Genomic DNA, 15,368 nt, shown 5'->3' with positions numbered 1-15,368 from the left:
TTTTAAAAATGCATCATTGGCGTGAATAACTCTTCACAACCTTTTTAATCTCTCAGTTTGTATTTGAGGAAAAAGTGATGTATGCGTTCATTCATTTACTTGTCTGAAAAATACTGAGCAGTTCTTGGCCATGTCATCTGCTCAGGACTGGAACTACGGAGATGAACAAGATGTGATTGCTACCCCGGGACCTCATAGAAGCTCTTGGGATAAGGTGTGGAAAAGAGATCTGGTAGGTCATTGTAGGATCCCAGCAATCCCTGCCAGATTCTGGCGATGGTTCCAGCTTGGGAGGCTCTGGGGTCAGGGAAATTGCTCAGAGGTTGGCTTTGAAGTCTTGGTGTGAGTTTTGGAAACAGACTCAGAGGAGAAGAAAGGCCATTTGAGATAGAGGGGGCTTTGTGAACAATGAACACGACTCGACATGCTCAGTTACTGGCAATCCATTTGCTGAGAAAAGAGATAGTTAACATTTGTCACATGTTCTCTCCATCATCACTCAGAGCATGGCACCCTTGGGGAATAATGCTGACCTTGCTAGTCTGGGGCCTGCCTTCTATAAACAGTGCTAGCAGCAAGCCCTGCACGTGGACAGTTGAGTAACTTCAGGACAAACAATCTGCTGTGTCTGCCCTGATTGCATGTACATGGGGGTGAGAGGGTGGGGAGCAAGGGTGTACGTGGTTGGGAAGATGCACTTGGAGGCAGGCTGTGAAAGATTTATAAGCTATGGGTCCCAAGTCATTATCCACAGGTTTAATGTGGAGAGTGAGATGTTCACATTCAGATGATCACAACTACGTGTATTTATTTCTTTTACTGTTTATCTTCTGTTAATTTCTACAATCATAGCTGTGCTTAAATGCTTATGTGAATTGGAAAGAGTTACGCCATAGAGTTGGAGTGCTTTCCTACAATTCCAGGATACAGGTGATGATAATTCAATATGGTTCTAAAGGAATGACTTTTCTCTGCCACTTTCCATTGCATTTCTGGCCAAGACTGTTCAGCTGTTCCTTTTTTCCTAAGATGCTGAGAAGGCACACGGTCTCAAATCATCATTTCCAGGAGAAACTAGTGCCGTGGAGTATTTTGTACAAAAACAAAGCAAAACGAAACAGCTTTCTGGAGAGATACATTTGAAAAACATTATAAATTGCATACGGAGATTTCCCAGCATACATGCAGCTACATTCAAGGCCCTGAGAAGTCCTGACAAAAAAGAACCCTTTCTCAGAGAATGCTAGAGGGAATACAAACAAGGGCTGTGGAATCAGATAGGCGTGCCTTGCATCCTGATTGGGCTCGGTTTGTGGATGGGAGATGGTCTGCACGTAACCTAGTATCTGTGCATCTTGCTTTCCTTGTCTGGGAAATAGGCTATAATAGTACCTGTTCCATACTGTTGTCATGAAAAATATACAGCACATGAACTTGTTATTTGTACCTCTCATTCCAGATGCAGTGTTTTCCAGGAGACTTGCCTCTATTTTGCATTGCACTGATTAATATCTCAGAGAAGTGGTGTTGTGTGGGCAGTGCAGGAGTGAGACGAATTCCCTAAATCCATGTGTGTCTCCTGCTAGCAGTCCCAGAGAGGAAAGGGCAACAGACGTAAGAACTCTGGAACAGGAGAGCAAAGATTGTTCTCACTCGGCTGCAAGGTTGGATTAGGTGGCTTCAGTGTGTGTTTTGTGTGCCAGTCATCCAGTGACACGATTATAACTCGGGGCAGTAAACAGATATGGTAGGGCTGATGTATTAGCAGATTTCGGGTACAAGTAACAGAATCCCAAGTCACAGACCTTTAGCAGAATGGGGTATTTATGAGGCTGTATATCTAGGAAACATATTAGGATAGCTCAGAGAATTGAAGGAAGAGGTCAGGAGTCAGAAACACACCCTTCAGACTCTTGTTCTCTTTCCCTCTGTAACACCTGTGCGCTTGGCTGGTCCCTGCTTCTCTTTGCCACATTCCACCCTATTGCAGACGGCCCCTCCCCACGTGGAAGGAACGTGGCTGCAGACTCTTTCCTCCCGGGCCTCTGCAGTCAATCTTCAGGAGTCGATTTGCTTGGATCCTGTGTCTGTCCTTTGGACAAGGCACTGGTGCGAGGGAGGAGGGCAGTCATTGGCCCAGCCTGCCATGTGCTGGTTCTTGACCAGTAGCCAGTGGGGAAGGGCCTGCTACTCACAAGAGAGATGGAAAAGCTCTCTGAGTGGCCAAAACCCGAAACTGCATATGTTCCCTAGAGCTCTGTGCGAGGAGAAAGCGCTGGAGTAAGATGTGATGGACTTACCTCAGGCAGTGTCCAGCTAGGCATATTTTCAATTTGAGTTCCCTCATCTGTTGGTTTTTTTTAGAAACTTGAAAAGTTTTGTGTTTACTCAGCTGATACATGTTTAACATCTGTCTCCCCCCTTTCATTTTATTTTATTTATTTTTTTGACAGGCAGAGTTAGTGAAAGAGAGAGAGACAGAGAGAAAGGTCTTCCCTCCGTTGGTTCACCCCCCAATAGACGCCACAGCCGCCGCGCTGCGCTGATCCGAAGCCAGGTGTTTCCTCCTGGTCTCCCATGCGGGTGCAGGGCCCAAGCACTTGGGCATCCTCCATTGCCTTCCCTGGGCCACAGCAGAGAGCTGGACTGGAAGAGGAGCAACCAGGACAGAACCGGCGCCCCGACCGGGACTAGAACCCCAGGTGCTGATGCCGCAGGTGGAGGATTAGCCTAGTGAGCTGCGGCACGGGCCTCCCCTTTTATTTTTTTGCAGTTAAAATGTTAACATTTTTGACTGTTGAGGTCCACTTAGTGAAATTCATCTGTATAAATGAGTTTTTTTTTTTTTTTTAAGATTTATTTAATTATTTCAGAGAGAAGATGAGAGAGAGGGAGACAGAGAGAGACCTATCATCCACTGGTTCACTCCTCAAATGGCCACAAGAGCCAGGACCTGGCCAAGCTGAAGCCAGAAGCCAGGAACTCCACTCTGGTCTCTCATGTGAGTGACAGGAATCCAACTGTGAACCATCCCTGCTGCTTCCCAGAGTTTGCTAGCAGGAATCTGGAATAGGAATGAAAGCCAGGAACCAAAGTCAGGTGTTAGATGTAGGTATCTTTACCCGAGGCCAAGTGCCTGTGGCGGAATGCAGAAGTTTTAAGTTCCTTTGCATCAAATCATCAGTTGCTTCCTCATAGTTTCTGTCTTTGATGTTGTGTTTGTTTCCCAAGGCTGCTGTGAGACGGTGACTTAGAGCGACGAAATGATTTTCTCAGTTCTTGAGGCTAAAAGACCAAGATCATGAAGTCATTAGGAATTGGTTGCTTCTGGGGCTGTTTTCCTGGCTGATACAAGGAAATTTCAGTAAACTCACGGGAAAAAGATTATTCTATAAAAACCGTGCATAGATTTCTAGTTGTTTTTTTGCAACATCGTAATCTTGAATTTCATTTTTCAGTGAACACTTTGAAGTCCTTTAATTGGCGGCTGTCTTCTTGCTGTGTCTGCACACATCTTTCTGCTGTTCCTGTCCGCATCCAGGTTGTATCTTAAACTAAATGTGGACTCTAGTCCTGCTGGGTTAGGGCCCACCCTAAGATCTCATGTAACTCTCCAAGTACAGCCACATTCTTTTTTTTTTTTTTTTTTTTTTTTTTTTGACAGGCAGAGTGGACAGTGAGAGAGAGAGACAGAGAGAAAGGCCTTCCTTTGCCATTGGTTCACCCTCCAATGGCCGCCCCGGCCGGAGCACCACGCTGATCCGAAGGCAGGAGCCAGATGCTTCTCCTGGTCTCCCGTGCGGGTGCAGGGCCCAAGCACTTGGGCCATCCTCCACTGCCTTCCCGGGCCATAGCAGAGAGCTGGCCTGGAAGAGGGGCAACCGGGACAGAATCCGGCGCCCCAACCGGGACTAGCACCCGGTGTGCCGGCGCCGCAAGGCGGAGGATTAGCCTATTGAGCCACGGCGCCGGCCCACAGCCACATTCCGATGTACCTGGGGCTAGGACTTCAGCATACGAATTTTGGAGGGACACAATTCAACCCATAAGAGGCATCTCCAACCCATGGAGAGGCCTCTGGCACCCTGCGAATATTTAAGATTTAGTATCTTCATTAGTTTGCTGCCGATAATAACAGCTCTCACTCAAGGCTGTAGTGAGGTGTAAGCGACCCAGTGCCCAGCCCAGTGCCTGCTTTCAGCTCCTGCCAAAGCCCCTCTGACATCTGTCCCACCGGTTTCAGGATGATGTGAAAGCATAGATTCCATCATGTTGCAGTTTTCCATTATGTTGCATGCCAACAGCAGTCAATAATACATTTTCCTACCTGGCAAGTAAATGGGCTGAGTTATTACTAAGATTTCCATGGGTAGCTTTTGTCAATAGCATATGCATAAAATACATTATTGAGCTTCCACATTTAATTCAGTTGTCTCCTGATTTTTTTTTTCCCTGAATGCACCTGTGTTCTGTTCTGAATACATAATGTTCTCTCATTTCTGAAGAGTTAACCTTCCTCTTTGGCTCTCTGCTGTCCCTAGAATGGCTATCATGTCCTTTATAGATTCACAATCCAAAAGAGTACCCTTCCCATATTTGCACCCATCTGGCCTGACAAGTGTGAGGGGCACATGCTCACCACTCCTGCCCCTATGGCCCTCCCTGACAGACATTGCTTATCTGTAGCACTAATCAGGAGGAGTGGTTGTCACTCCCTGAACCATTTTGAAAAGGGAAGCCGGGGCCAGTGTCATGGGTAGCAGGTTAAGCCTTCACCTGTGATGCCGGCATCCCATGTGGGCTCTGGTTCAGGTCCTGGCTGTTCCACTTCCGATCCAAGTCCCTGCTAATGTGCCTGGGAAAGCAGCAGAAGATGGCCCAGATGTTTGGGTCCCTGTACCTACATGGGACATTAGGATGGAGTTTCAGACTCCTGGCTTCAGCGTGACTCAGCCCTGGCCATTGTAGCCACTGGGGAGTGAACCAGTGGATGGAAGATCTTTCTGTCTCTGTCTCTTCTTCTCTCTGTAACTCTGCCTTCAAATAAATAAATACATTTTTTTTTAAAAAAAGGGTGGGAAGAGTAAAGACAGGGTTCAACAAGCCTGATCACCACAGCACCCTGATTAGGGTCAAGCTGACAGTGCCTGTCCCTGTATTTTTGGACCTAAGTAGAAGAGTATAGTATGGTATAGTATAGAGTGTAGTATAGTATTGGCATAGTATCACTGCATTTGGAATAAAAGGATGCAGCACAATGAAGAGAGCAAAACTTTTATCCATGCCTGTTGCATGGACCTTCCAAGGTAGAGTGCACCATGCATGGGGGGAGTGGTATCCTTAAAAATGAAAGCAAGAGAAGTCCAGCAAAGCTGAGCAGAGTGGATGGGATGAATGGAAGGCTGCTTTTAGTAGGTGCCATTCCAAAGACCATTTCTTCTTCTTCATAACTCAATGAAAAGGGAAACGGTGTTTTCTAACAGGCACCACTCAACATTTACTTTTTTCTTTTTTTTGAAGATTGATTTATTTATTTGAGAGGCTGAGTTACAGAGAGAGAGGAGTAGTCCATCTGTTGGTTCACTCTCCAAATGGCTGCAATGACCTGAGCTAGGCCAATCCGAAGCCAGGAGCTTCTTCCCAGTCTTGCACATGGCTACAGGGGCCCAAGCACTTGAGCCATCTTCCACTGCTTTCCCATTAGCAGAGAGCTGGATTGGAAGTGGAGCAGCTGGAACACCAACCAGCACCCTTATGGGGTACAGGTGCCACAGGCAGAGGCTTAACCCATTAACACCACAGCACTGGCCCCACCATTCAACATTTAAAATACAGAACTAGTAGTTCCCTCTCCAAGATCTCCCATGATCATCCTAAACCCATTATCTATCGCCAGTGGATAATGGTTAGTGGTGTAGAGGATAGCTTTTCTGGGGAGAAAAGAAAGGGCAGAGGAATTGGAGTTGAATCATTTTTCCTACTGTTTGGTGTTTGTCTCCTGTGAATCTGCTCTGGCCTCCCGTGGCCCATCGTCAGGCTCTTTCAGTGCTTTGGGGTTGGGAGTGGCTGGCAGAGTTCACCAGGGCAAGCATGTTAGTTTTCCCAACAGAGAGCTACCACAGGAAAGGCCTTACAGGCTTGGTTTTGTTCTTGGCCTGCTTGTGGGGTTTATTGTAAAGCACAAAGACTAGAAATGGGACAAAAGAGTTTAGAGCCAGTGCAGCAAAAACTATATGGGAAACTTATAAAAACAAAAACATCGATGAGGTATTTAGGAACATTTTAAAGCCTAAGAACTAAGGAAGCTGCCTGGAGAAACGTGTAGAGCTGTAACAGATCTTTAAGAGGAAAAAATATAGTGCGAGTGAGCTTCAAACACAAATAGAGGCATGGAGGACTTTGGGCAAGGTATAAGATGGGCTTCTGGATGGGAATCAACAGTGATTTCTCTGTGTTACCTGGACATGTGATCCATAGCTATGGAGACACTGGGCAGAAGAATGGACTTGCCCAGCAGGTGTAGAGTCAAGTGTACCTGATAGGCAGGCTTCACTAACTCCCAAGAGGTGACTCTTCTATCTCATTTAATTCACCCAATTATAAATAAGACATTGAACATGCACATTAAGATTAGAGAATCTTAATAATAAATGGAATAAAGTAAGTCCAGCAGACAAGTAGGAACAGTTTTGGAATTGTCCACACATTCCCTAGCTGTCTCTGGGGATCTGATAAGATCCCATAATGGTTGGGATGGCTGTGTAGACTTACCTCCTGTTTTTCCCTTCAGTGATTCTTAAATTTCAGTTTGTATGGGAATTATGGTACCTGGCTCTCTACATAGATTCATATAGCTTATATTTAGTTGCAATTTAAGTAATACTAGGTATCTACTTGGGTTATTTTGACAACACTAAACTCACTTTTACTGCTGGTACATCTAAGGAGATGGTAGTCATATACAGAGTGCATTTATCCATCAGCAATGTGTGAAAAGGCCTATGTGGACCTGGACAGGAGGAGGATCTTACCCTTACAGTACTCCAGGTGTAGTGGGGGGAGAGATTGACAACCAGATAAATTTGCCACAAGAGGACACCAGACCAAAGATTTTAGAATGCATTTCCATGTGTTCCGTCTGACCAAGAGTTGAGCCTGTGGGTTGATACTTCCTGCAGGGCATGATGAAACCAATTTGCCTTTTGTTAAGTTCAAGGAGTTGTCCTGAGCATTAGCAATCTTCCTAGAGGATATGCTGGCTCACAGCTTCTTAGCTGGAATGACGTTGCCCCTCAGAGGATGTTGGCAATGTCTGGAGACAATTTTTAAGAATATTTTTATTATTTATTTGAGAGATAGTTACAGAGAGAGGTCGGTACAGAGAGAAAGGTCTTCCACCTGCTGGTTCACTCTCCAAAGAGCTGGGTTTATCCTAAGCTAGGAGCCAGGAGCTTCTTCCAGGTCTCCCGTGCTGGTGCAGGTGCCCAAGGACTTGGGCCATCTTCTTTTGCTTTCCCAGGCCATAGCAGAGAGCTAGGTCAGAAGAGGAGCAGCTGGGACTTGAACTAGCACCTATATGGGATGCCAGTGCCACAGGCAGAGGCTTAGCCCACTATGCCACAGCACCCATCCCCTGGAGACATTTTTTATGTGAACTAGGGGGGCTGTTGACCTCTACTCATTGGTATAGGCCAGTGGTGAACCAGCTCTTCTCCATGCACAGAGTAGTCCCCATCACAAAGAAGGAACAAGAACACTGTATGAGAGTGAGGAGGCTGATAACAGCTGGCTTTCCCCTCAGAGAAATGTAAATTCAAGAGGATGAAATGCAGATTGTGAGGATACCGTGTGAACCAGACCATGCATTTAGACGGTTGTGCCTCTGTCTCCACCCCAGGGGAGTGCTGGTACTTCCCTGGCTCTTGCTGTTTTGTTAATGTAGGGCAGACACCTGAGTTCTAACTGGGCTTGGGTAAGTGAATTCCCAAGGGGAATCCCCTTGCGTCCTTGCTCTCTCAATGGCTGCTTTGTGTAGCACTGGCCTCTGAGTCCCCTTGGGTGTATTCTCACCTGTTCAACAGGTTTTCCCTGGACGGCTTCTGAAAAACAAATACCAGTTAAGGGCTAGAAACACAAGCCTAGCCTTTGATTCCTAGAAGGTTAGATGACCTTGTGGGTGTAATTCTAGACTGTTTTATGTACAGGTGGGACAGGAGTGCTCAAAATGCAGTTTGTTTGTATTATATATTCTCTTAACCCTAAGAGTGTGTGTTCCTTGAATACTGGTACCTGATACTCACATACAGACTGTATTCACAATAGTCTGCTCTCTTAGTTGTTAGGCTATATATTTGAATTTCGATCCTGAATTGGAGTGATGTGGTGCTGAGAGAATACATTGTTCTTAGTGTTCTCAAGTGCTCAAAGAGGGTACAGAACTATGAAGAGGAAGCCCAAGGTACAGATTTTTTGCTTTTGTTTGTGCGTAACAACTAATTAGTTAAGAAGTCTCTGTTGTTAGATGTTTAATTGTTGCAGGTTTTGGCAGTTGTAAACAAAACAGCAATATGCATTATTATAGTTAAATTAATATTTTATGAAGGTAATATCCTAGAAAATAAAAATTACTCAAAGTAAATGCAAAAATTTTAAGGCTTTTGGTACAGTCTGGCAAAGGCCAAACTTTTGTAGAAAGTTGTGCCAATTTACATTCCAAACAGGTGGACATGGACATGAACTTCTAACTTTAGAAGTCATAAACCGAGGAGGGTGGTGGATTTTAGGGGTGAGGGTGGTGCAAGAACACAGGGAATGGACCTGCCAAGCTAGGACAAACTGTTTGCATTCTGTCTCTTACTACTTTTGCCTCTACTTGGCTTTGGGCACTTGAGGAACTTATCAGACACGTTCCCACCTCAGGGCCTCTGTACTTGCTGTTTGTTCTGTTGGCCTGGGATGTGCTTTGTCCAGATGGGCTGACTTCCTCGCCTCCCATAACTTTTCATTCAAATGCTGGCTTCTCAGTGAAGCTATCTCTTAACATTGTACCCTGCTCTTCTCACACTGATATAAAGGTTCTTTGCAAAGTTCCAGGAAAATTGAAGTTAGGAGGTAAGTTTATTTTAATGTAAAATTTTTGGAAAATCCATGCAGTATCTTTTCATAACATGCATTTTGCATGAACTCCTTGAAGATCTTGCAGATGCATGGATTTCAAAACTTCTGGCTTGAAAATAAACTTACCTGATAATTTCATTTCCCAAGAACTTTTTGAAGTCCCCTTACTCAACTCATACTGCAATGCGCCTTCCTCTCCTCTTTGTATGTTTCTATGACCCTTTTTGCCACCTCACACCCAGATTTGCTGCTGGATCCTCAGCTGGAGAATAGGCCTGGCACAGAGTAGAGATGCAATAATTCTTTGTTGGATGAGTGACTAAACCACTGCTTTGTAGATTGACCCTTGCTGGTTACTACCAATTAGCTTCACAGCAGGCTGCCCTAATCATCCTTGACCAAGGGAGCGGCAGCTTTGTTTTGGTTCATTTCCTTTGCTTGTCAGTGTTGCCGAAGTTAGGTATTTATATAACTCTTGGTGTTGCTTTGAGGCTTCCAGTATTAACTCTGCTTTCCTGTTGTCTCAGTAATGTCCAACTGCTATTGAGATCTGGGATAGTAACAGACAAGGCTTACTCTGGTTGCAAGGCTTACAAATGCATGTTTGATTAAAATCTTCATACAGAGATCAGTGTCTAAAAGAAGGCCAAGACTCAATAGAAAAGGGCCAAGGTTTGGACAGTTCGCAGAAAAATGAACATATATGACTTTTCCTCTTTCAAGCCACTAAGAGAACTGCCAGTTAAAAGCACATTGAGTTATATGTTTTTCAAAAACTGTCATGTTTGTAAAAAACCCAAATGTTGATGAGGCTGTGTATAAACAGGCAACCTCATGAGTTGCCAGAGGGAATGGATATTCAGAAATCACTATCAAAATTTATGATTACCTGCATATACCCTATGATCCAGTGATTTTGCTTGTGAAGATGGACTTGCGCATGTGAAAACTTATGCATGCGTAAGTTTGTGCATCTCAAGTTTGTTTATAATAGCCACGGGCAGAAAAAATCAGCCAGAAAGCCCAGAACAGAAAACTGGTTCATCACAGGGGATACATCCATCAGATGAACTATGCAGTTGTAAGTAGAACGAAGATGCTCTCTTTGTAGCAACAGAGAAAGATTTAGAAGATATATTAATTAAAAAAGCAGTGCTACCTTTTATATAAAAAGAGAGGAAAAGAAATACTGTATCTTGTATTTGTCTTCCATATGTAAATCAGTGTCAGAGGGCTACATAAGGAATTAATAATTTTGTATAGCTGGAGAGTTAGGAAGTGAAAGGGTATTGGGCGACATGGGCAGAGAGAGACTTGCCACTCTATCTTCATACACCACAAGATGCACATATACAGGTTTGAATCATGGGACTGCTTTGCCTGTTCAAAATATAAATTGAAAGAAGAATTGGGGTAGCCTGGGAAGATGCAGTAGAGAATAATTGTTACTTCCTTTGTGTAAGCCGCACGATTCATTCAAATGAGAGTTCAAGGCCTCTTCCGTCTGCCATCCTTTCTGCAGGTGTGCCCTTTCTTGTCTTCCTGGAAGGTGCATTGTGTGGATTGACCTTGGGGAGGGAGTGCATGTGTGTGAACTCTTGGGGGTATTTCTTGTTCCTCATGATATCCTGGTTGCTATAGTGCGGAGACCTATTTGTGACACACAGAAAAATGCTTTAAATAAAAGCTGCTTCCTGACCATGACTTCCTGGGCAATCTGTGTTTCCGGAGACTGTTGAGCATCAGGCATTTACATGCGTCTCTGGACAGAGTAAGCCCTGCTGGTTCAGACCCTGGGCACCATTCCGAGCACAACCTGATGCTATGGGGCAGCTTTCTTGGTACCGAGGGCTTGTGCGGGCTGTCGCTCCAGGGCAGCATTTTCTGGTGGCTTGGACTCTAGGGCGTTGGCACTGCCCCGCCCCCCCCATCTTTCTTCTTTCCCCAGGAGCCTGTGGTGCCATTGGCTGCACCCCTGTGTCTTCAGTACCCGAGCGCCAAAGGGAGCTGTTTCTCATACCTAAACTGCCAGTGAAAACAGGAAGTGATGAAGCAAAATTCGCCCTGCGTTTATACTGAGCGACTTCTCTTTCTCTTTTTCTCATTCCCCGTTAGGTTTAGACACGTGCAGCTATCTACGCAGTAGGATTCCCAGTTCCACTGGCTTTGGACAACTCTGGGGCTTACAATGCCGCCACCTGCGGACATCGTCAAGGTGGCCATAGAATGGCCAGGCGCCTACCCCAAACTCATGGAAATTGACCAGGTTAGTAACTCGACCACTATTTGGGCAGTTATTTTCAGTTTGCCTCCGATACTAGAATTTTCATAGTCTTTGGATAGGTCTTTTCTTTCCCCTTCTCTCTCTGGCTGTGATGAAAAATCTGTGCAATAATAGTTGCAGTGTGGTTTGATTTCTGTACCACATACAGTGGCGATGGATGGGAGATTTGTACTCTTCCAACATTTGCTTGGATTGTGTCAATACAGGGTTTGTGTCTGAAGCTGTGAGGGAGGCAGGAGGGGCAGTTGGACTGCGCTCTGGGCAGTTGACACAGTGGACACTGTCCCAGCCCTGCCTCTCAGTGACTCATGAATATGTGCAGATGCTTCTCACATAGGCAACACAAAACTTTAGTTTTTGGAATCATTTTCTTCCTGGCTTGTTGCAGAAACAACCACACACATCGGTGCTTTGTCACATTAGCAGCTTGATCGTGAAATTCACATAGAGAGGCTCAATCTTGGACCTCAGACAATTATATTTTGAGGGTAAAATTCACTATGTGTCTAGCATATTTTGTGGCATGTAGTGAATGCTCAGTAAATGTTTAGTGAAGAAAAAATCATCAGGAAGATTTATAAGGATGATCTTGACCTATAAGGGCATGCTTTAGCTTGGGTCTTGATAGTCGTGTGGTATGGTTCTCATTTACTGTTTGATTATAGGTTATCTCAGGGTGGTTATTTTGTCCTCACTTTACCATAGTCATTCTGGAGGAAATGATTGAAGGAAGATAGGATTGAGACTTAATATATACTTACAAGTCTCAAAAAGCATATAATATAGGATTCTAGATAGTTTTCTACATTTTCAAAGTTAGAATACCATGGCAACTTCAATCTTTGTTTATGTTCCTGACACTGTTTTATGATTATAATTTAGCAATTTTTTCCTGGTCTTATTATCTGCTTGAAGACCATTGCAAGTGTTTTGTTGCATTGTGTGAATTTTTAAAAAACACTGGGAGGAAATATAGAGGTCCAATCAGAATCAGTTGAGCTTGAATTTGAATGTAAGAAAGGACACATTTTGGGAATTGTTGTCAGATCAGTGTATCACTGTCATGTCAGTTGATCTCCAAGGTGTTTTTTTTTGTTGTGTGTGTGATCTTTAGAAGCAACCCATGCAAGTGCAGACACGTAGACATGCTCTCTAGTTTCCCATGTGTGTCTGGCAGGAACAGGCCTGTTCTTTTTCATGTGTGGTTTGAAAAAGCCAATTAATTGAATTTTACCTTAAAAAATGTTTGGAGATACTTGATGCAGACTAAATGTAGTTAAGATTAGGCTTGGCTGCAGCCTAAGAGGAGAATGGCTTCCAGGAGGTAAATGAGGGTTCCTTACAGATGCACAGCAGTTCTGAACTCCGCATGAGGCTCCATGGGGGCATGGACCCAAGTCCCTCTCATGTGGCTGAGGACGAGGTACGTGGGCATCACCTGGGAGTGCCTTAGAAATGCAGTCTCAGGTGTTTCTCCAGACACCCTGACCCAGAATCTGCTAGAATTGTATGTGAACATGCAATGAAGAATTGAAGCAATGATGATAACTTGAGTTTTCTCCTAATCATCTACTTTGTTCAATAAGGAACACATAAACCAGCTCCTATCTCCCCGTTGCCTATTAGTTTCATTTGAAAAGCTCTTTGCTTCATTTTAATCTGGATAGCTACTATTTCCCTAAAAGGTATTTTCAGAAGTTGGGTTCGGCATTGCTGCTGTGTGTTCTCTTGAAATCTTGAGTATCCCTCTGTTGACCTCATTGCATTGTCACTGTCTGTTAATTTGAGCCAGTGGTGTTCGGTCTTGAGAGTGCACAAGAGTCACCCAGAGAGCTCGTGCAGAGCACACATTCATGTCCCGGACTCAAAGAATCTGTCTTTCTTGTGTTTATTTATTTACTTTATTAAATTGAGGGAGAGAGAGAGAATAAGAAAGGTCTTCTATCTGCTGATTGACTTCCACAAATGCCCACAACAGCCAGGGCTGAGCCAGGTCTAAGCTAGGAGCCAGAAATCAAGACTGGGTCTCCACCTTGGGTGGCAGGGACCCAACTACTCGAGGCATCATCTGCTGCCTCTTAGGGTGCCTGTTAGCAGGAAGCTGGATCGGAAGCAGAGGCAGGAGTTGAACCAGTCACTCCGATACAGGATGTGGGCATCCTAAGCTAAGACTTAACCACTGCACCGAATGTCTACCCCTCTCCTTTGTCTTTGAGTACTTCTTGCCCAGTGACCAATGAACAGTGTTTACTACACAAATGGATACTTTTTTTTAAATAAAAAAAAAAAAATTTAGAAGGGGCGGTTCCTAAGTGGTAATTACATTATTGAGTGGTCAGTTCTGCTGAGCCATCCATCTTCTAACAGTGCTGGCTGTTTAGGAGATGTGCTAGTCAGCTGTTTTTTTTTTTTTTTTTTTTAAACTACAACTAATATGCTGGAGAAGAGCTACAAGCAAAGATTAAGGTTTATTTTTGGCTTCCTCTCCAAGATCAGGTGGCCCCTTTGTTCTGGCATCTGATGAGGGTGGTGGTCAGTAGAGTAGACGTCATGGGAAGGGAGGCTCACTCGATGAACCAGGACGTAGGAAAGCTGGGCTCAACTCAGCTAAGTCAGCCCCCCTTCTTGCAAGAAGCATTTTCTCAGGGCATGCTCCAATGACCTAAAGACCTAACGAGGCCCACCTCCCAGACACCATAATTGGATCTAATCTCTACCCTTATCCTTAACCATTATCCATGAACATTAATAAATTAATCATTAGTATAAGACTTTGTGGACGAAGCTCCCACTACATGGGACTTTGGAGGACACCTAAACTGTTATCCAACCATAATAGGGGACATCTGCCCATGATGGACTTGTTTATCTTTGTTAAATTTTGAAGATGTAATTCTTTTTACAAAGCAGGAAAAACCCCTAGGACTTTTTACAAATGGATTTAGCCATATCATGAAACTCTGAGAAGAGTTATCAGTTAGCTTGCTCCTGTTTTCTGCTTCGACTTTCACTGTCTATTGTTGAGTTTTGGCCTTGGGGAGCCACTTGAGGCCACGGATGCTGGTTGTCTGGATGTACCAAAGCTGAAAGGCTCCCTTAGCTGCTGTTCTGTTAATTTACTCTTTACTGAAAAGCTTAGTTCTCAGTTAAGAGCATAGAACCCTGAACACTTTGACAGGAGGTACTACCAAGAGGCAGGATGGTAATTCCTTTGGCTGCTGTAGCAAAATGCCTTAAGCTTGGTAAGTTATAAATGATAGAAACTTACTGCTCACAGCTCCAGAGGCCAGGAATTCCAAGATCAAGGCACCAGTGGATTCAGCGTCCGGTGAGGGGCCCTCCTCAAAGACTGCCTTCTCTGTGCATCCTCACATGGTGGCCAGGGCAAACAGGCTTCCTCATCCCTCATTCTTCTGGGCACTAACTCTGTTCATGAGAGGTTGGCCTCATGACCCTAAAGACTGTACCTCTAGATGCCATTCACAAGAGCATTTGGTTTCAACGTAGGAAGTGGGGGATGTGGGACACAAGCATTCAGACCCTGGCAGACCTGGAGCCCTGCCTTCTGTGAGGGGCTCAGGTCTCTGTCTTGTGAAGTTGCAATAGTGCTTTGCTACTTCTTTGGCCTTTGTGAAGATCAAAAAGCATGTATGAGCAGAATGTGGCAAATTGCCTCTTTCAGAGTCATTACCAAATATCGGCAACCATGATGGCTGTTAGGCTAAGAAAGTCCACGTTAGATTGGGATGTTTGATACTCTAGGTTTCCTTTCCACCTGCCTGTGCATCTTGAACAGTGCCCCTGCCCCAAGCCTGTTCTTATTCTTTCTCTGCCTGACTTTTTGTATGTTTAGGAGGGAGAGAAAATAAAAGAGCAAGTGGAGGGCATCACCTGATAATAAAGGTTCACACTGAGCAGACATGCAGCCAGTGCACACCCTGGATACTCACTGGATCCCAGTTCACAC

The 15,368-nt window shown here is 44.6% G+C and overlaps 1 protein-coding gene across 5 annotated transcripts in view; it reads left to right on the top strand.

Annotated features, from left to right (window-relative positions):
• The window catches only part of ELMO1 (engulfment and cell motility 1), a 565,441-nt gene that overhangs the window by 93,463 nt on the left and 456,610 nt on the right, over positions 1-15,368 (top strand). For 4 of the 5 annotated variants that reach the window (XM_062178895.1, XM_062178893.1, XM_062178898.1 and 1 more), the window contains exon 2: positions 11,233-11,383. In XM_062178895.1, coding sequence (XP_062034879.1) covers positions 11,306-11,383 — 78 coding nt within the window. In that variant the 5' untranslated portion in view covers positions 11,233-11,305. Of the gene's footprint in view, positions 1-37; positions 233-11,232; positions 11,384-15,368 lie in introns of those variants that run through there. The other variant, XM_062178896.1, reaches the window with a different exon arrangement.

Source organism: Lepus europaeus, chromosome 20, assembly GCF_033115175.1.
Source record: "Lepus europaeus isolate LE1 chromosome 20, mLepTim1.pri, whole genome shotgun sequence".
NCBI lineage: Eukaryota > Metazoa > Chordata > Mammalia > Lagomorpha > Leporidae > Lepus > Lepus europaeus.
This window is presented reverse-complemented; position numbering and strand designations above follow the sequence as displayed.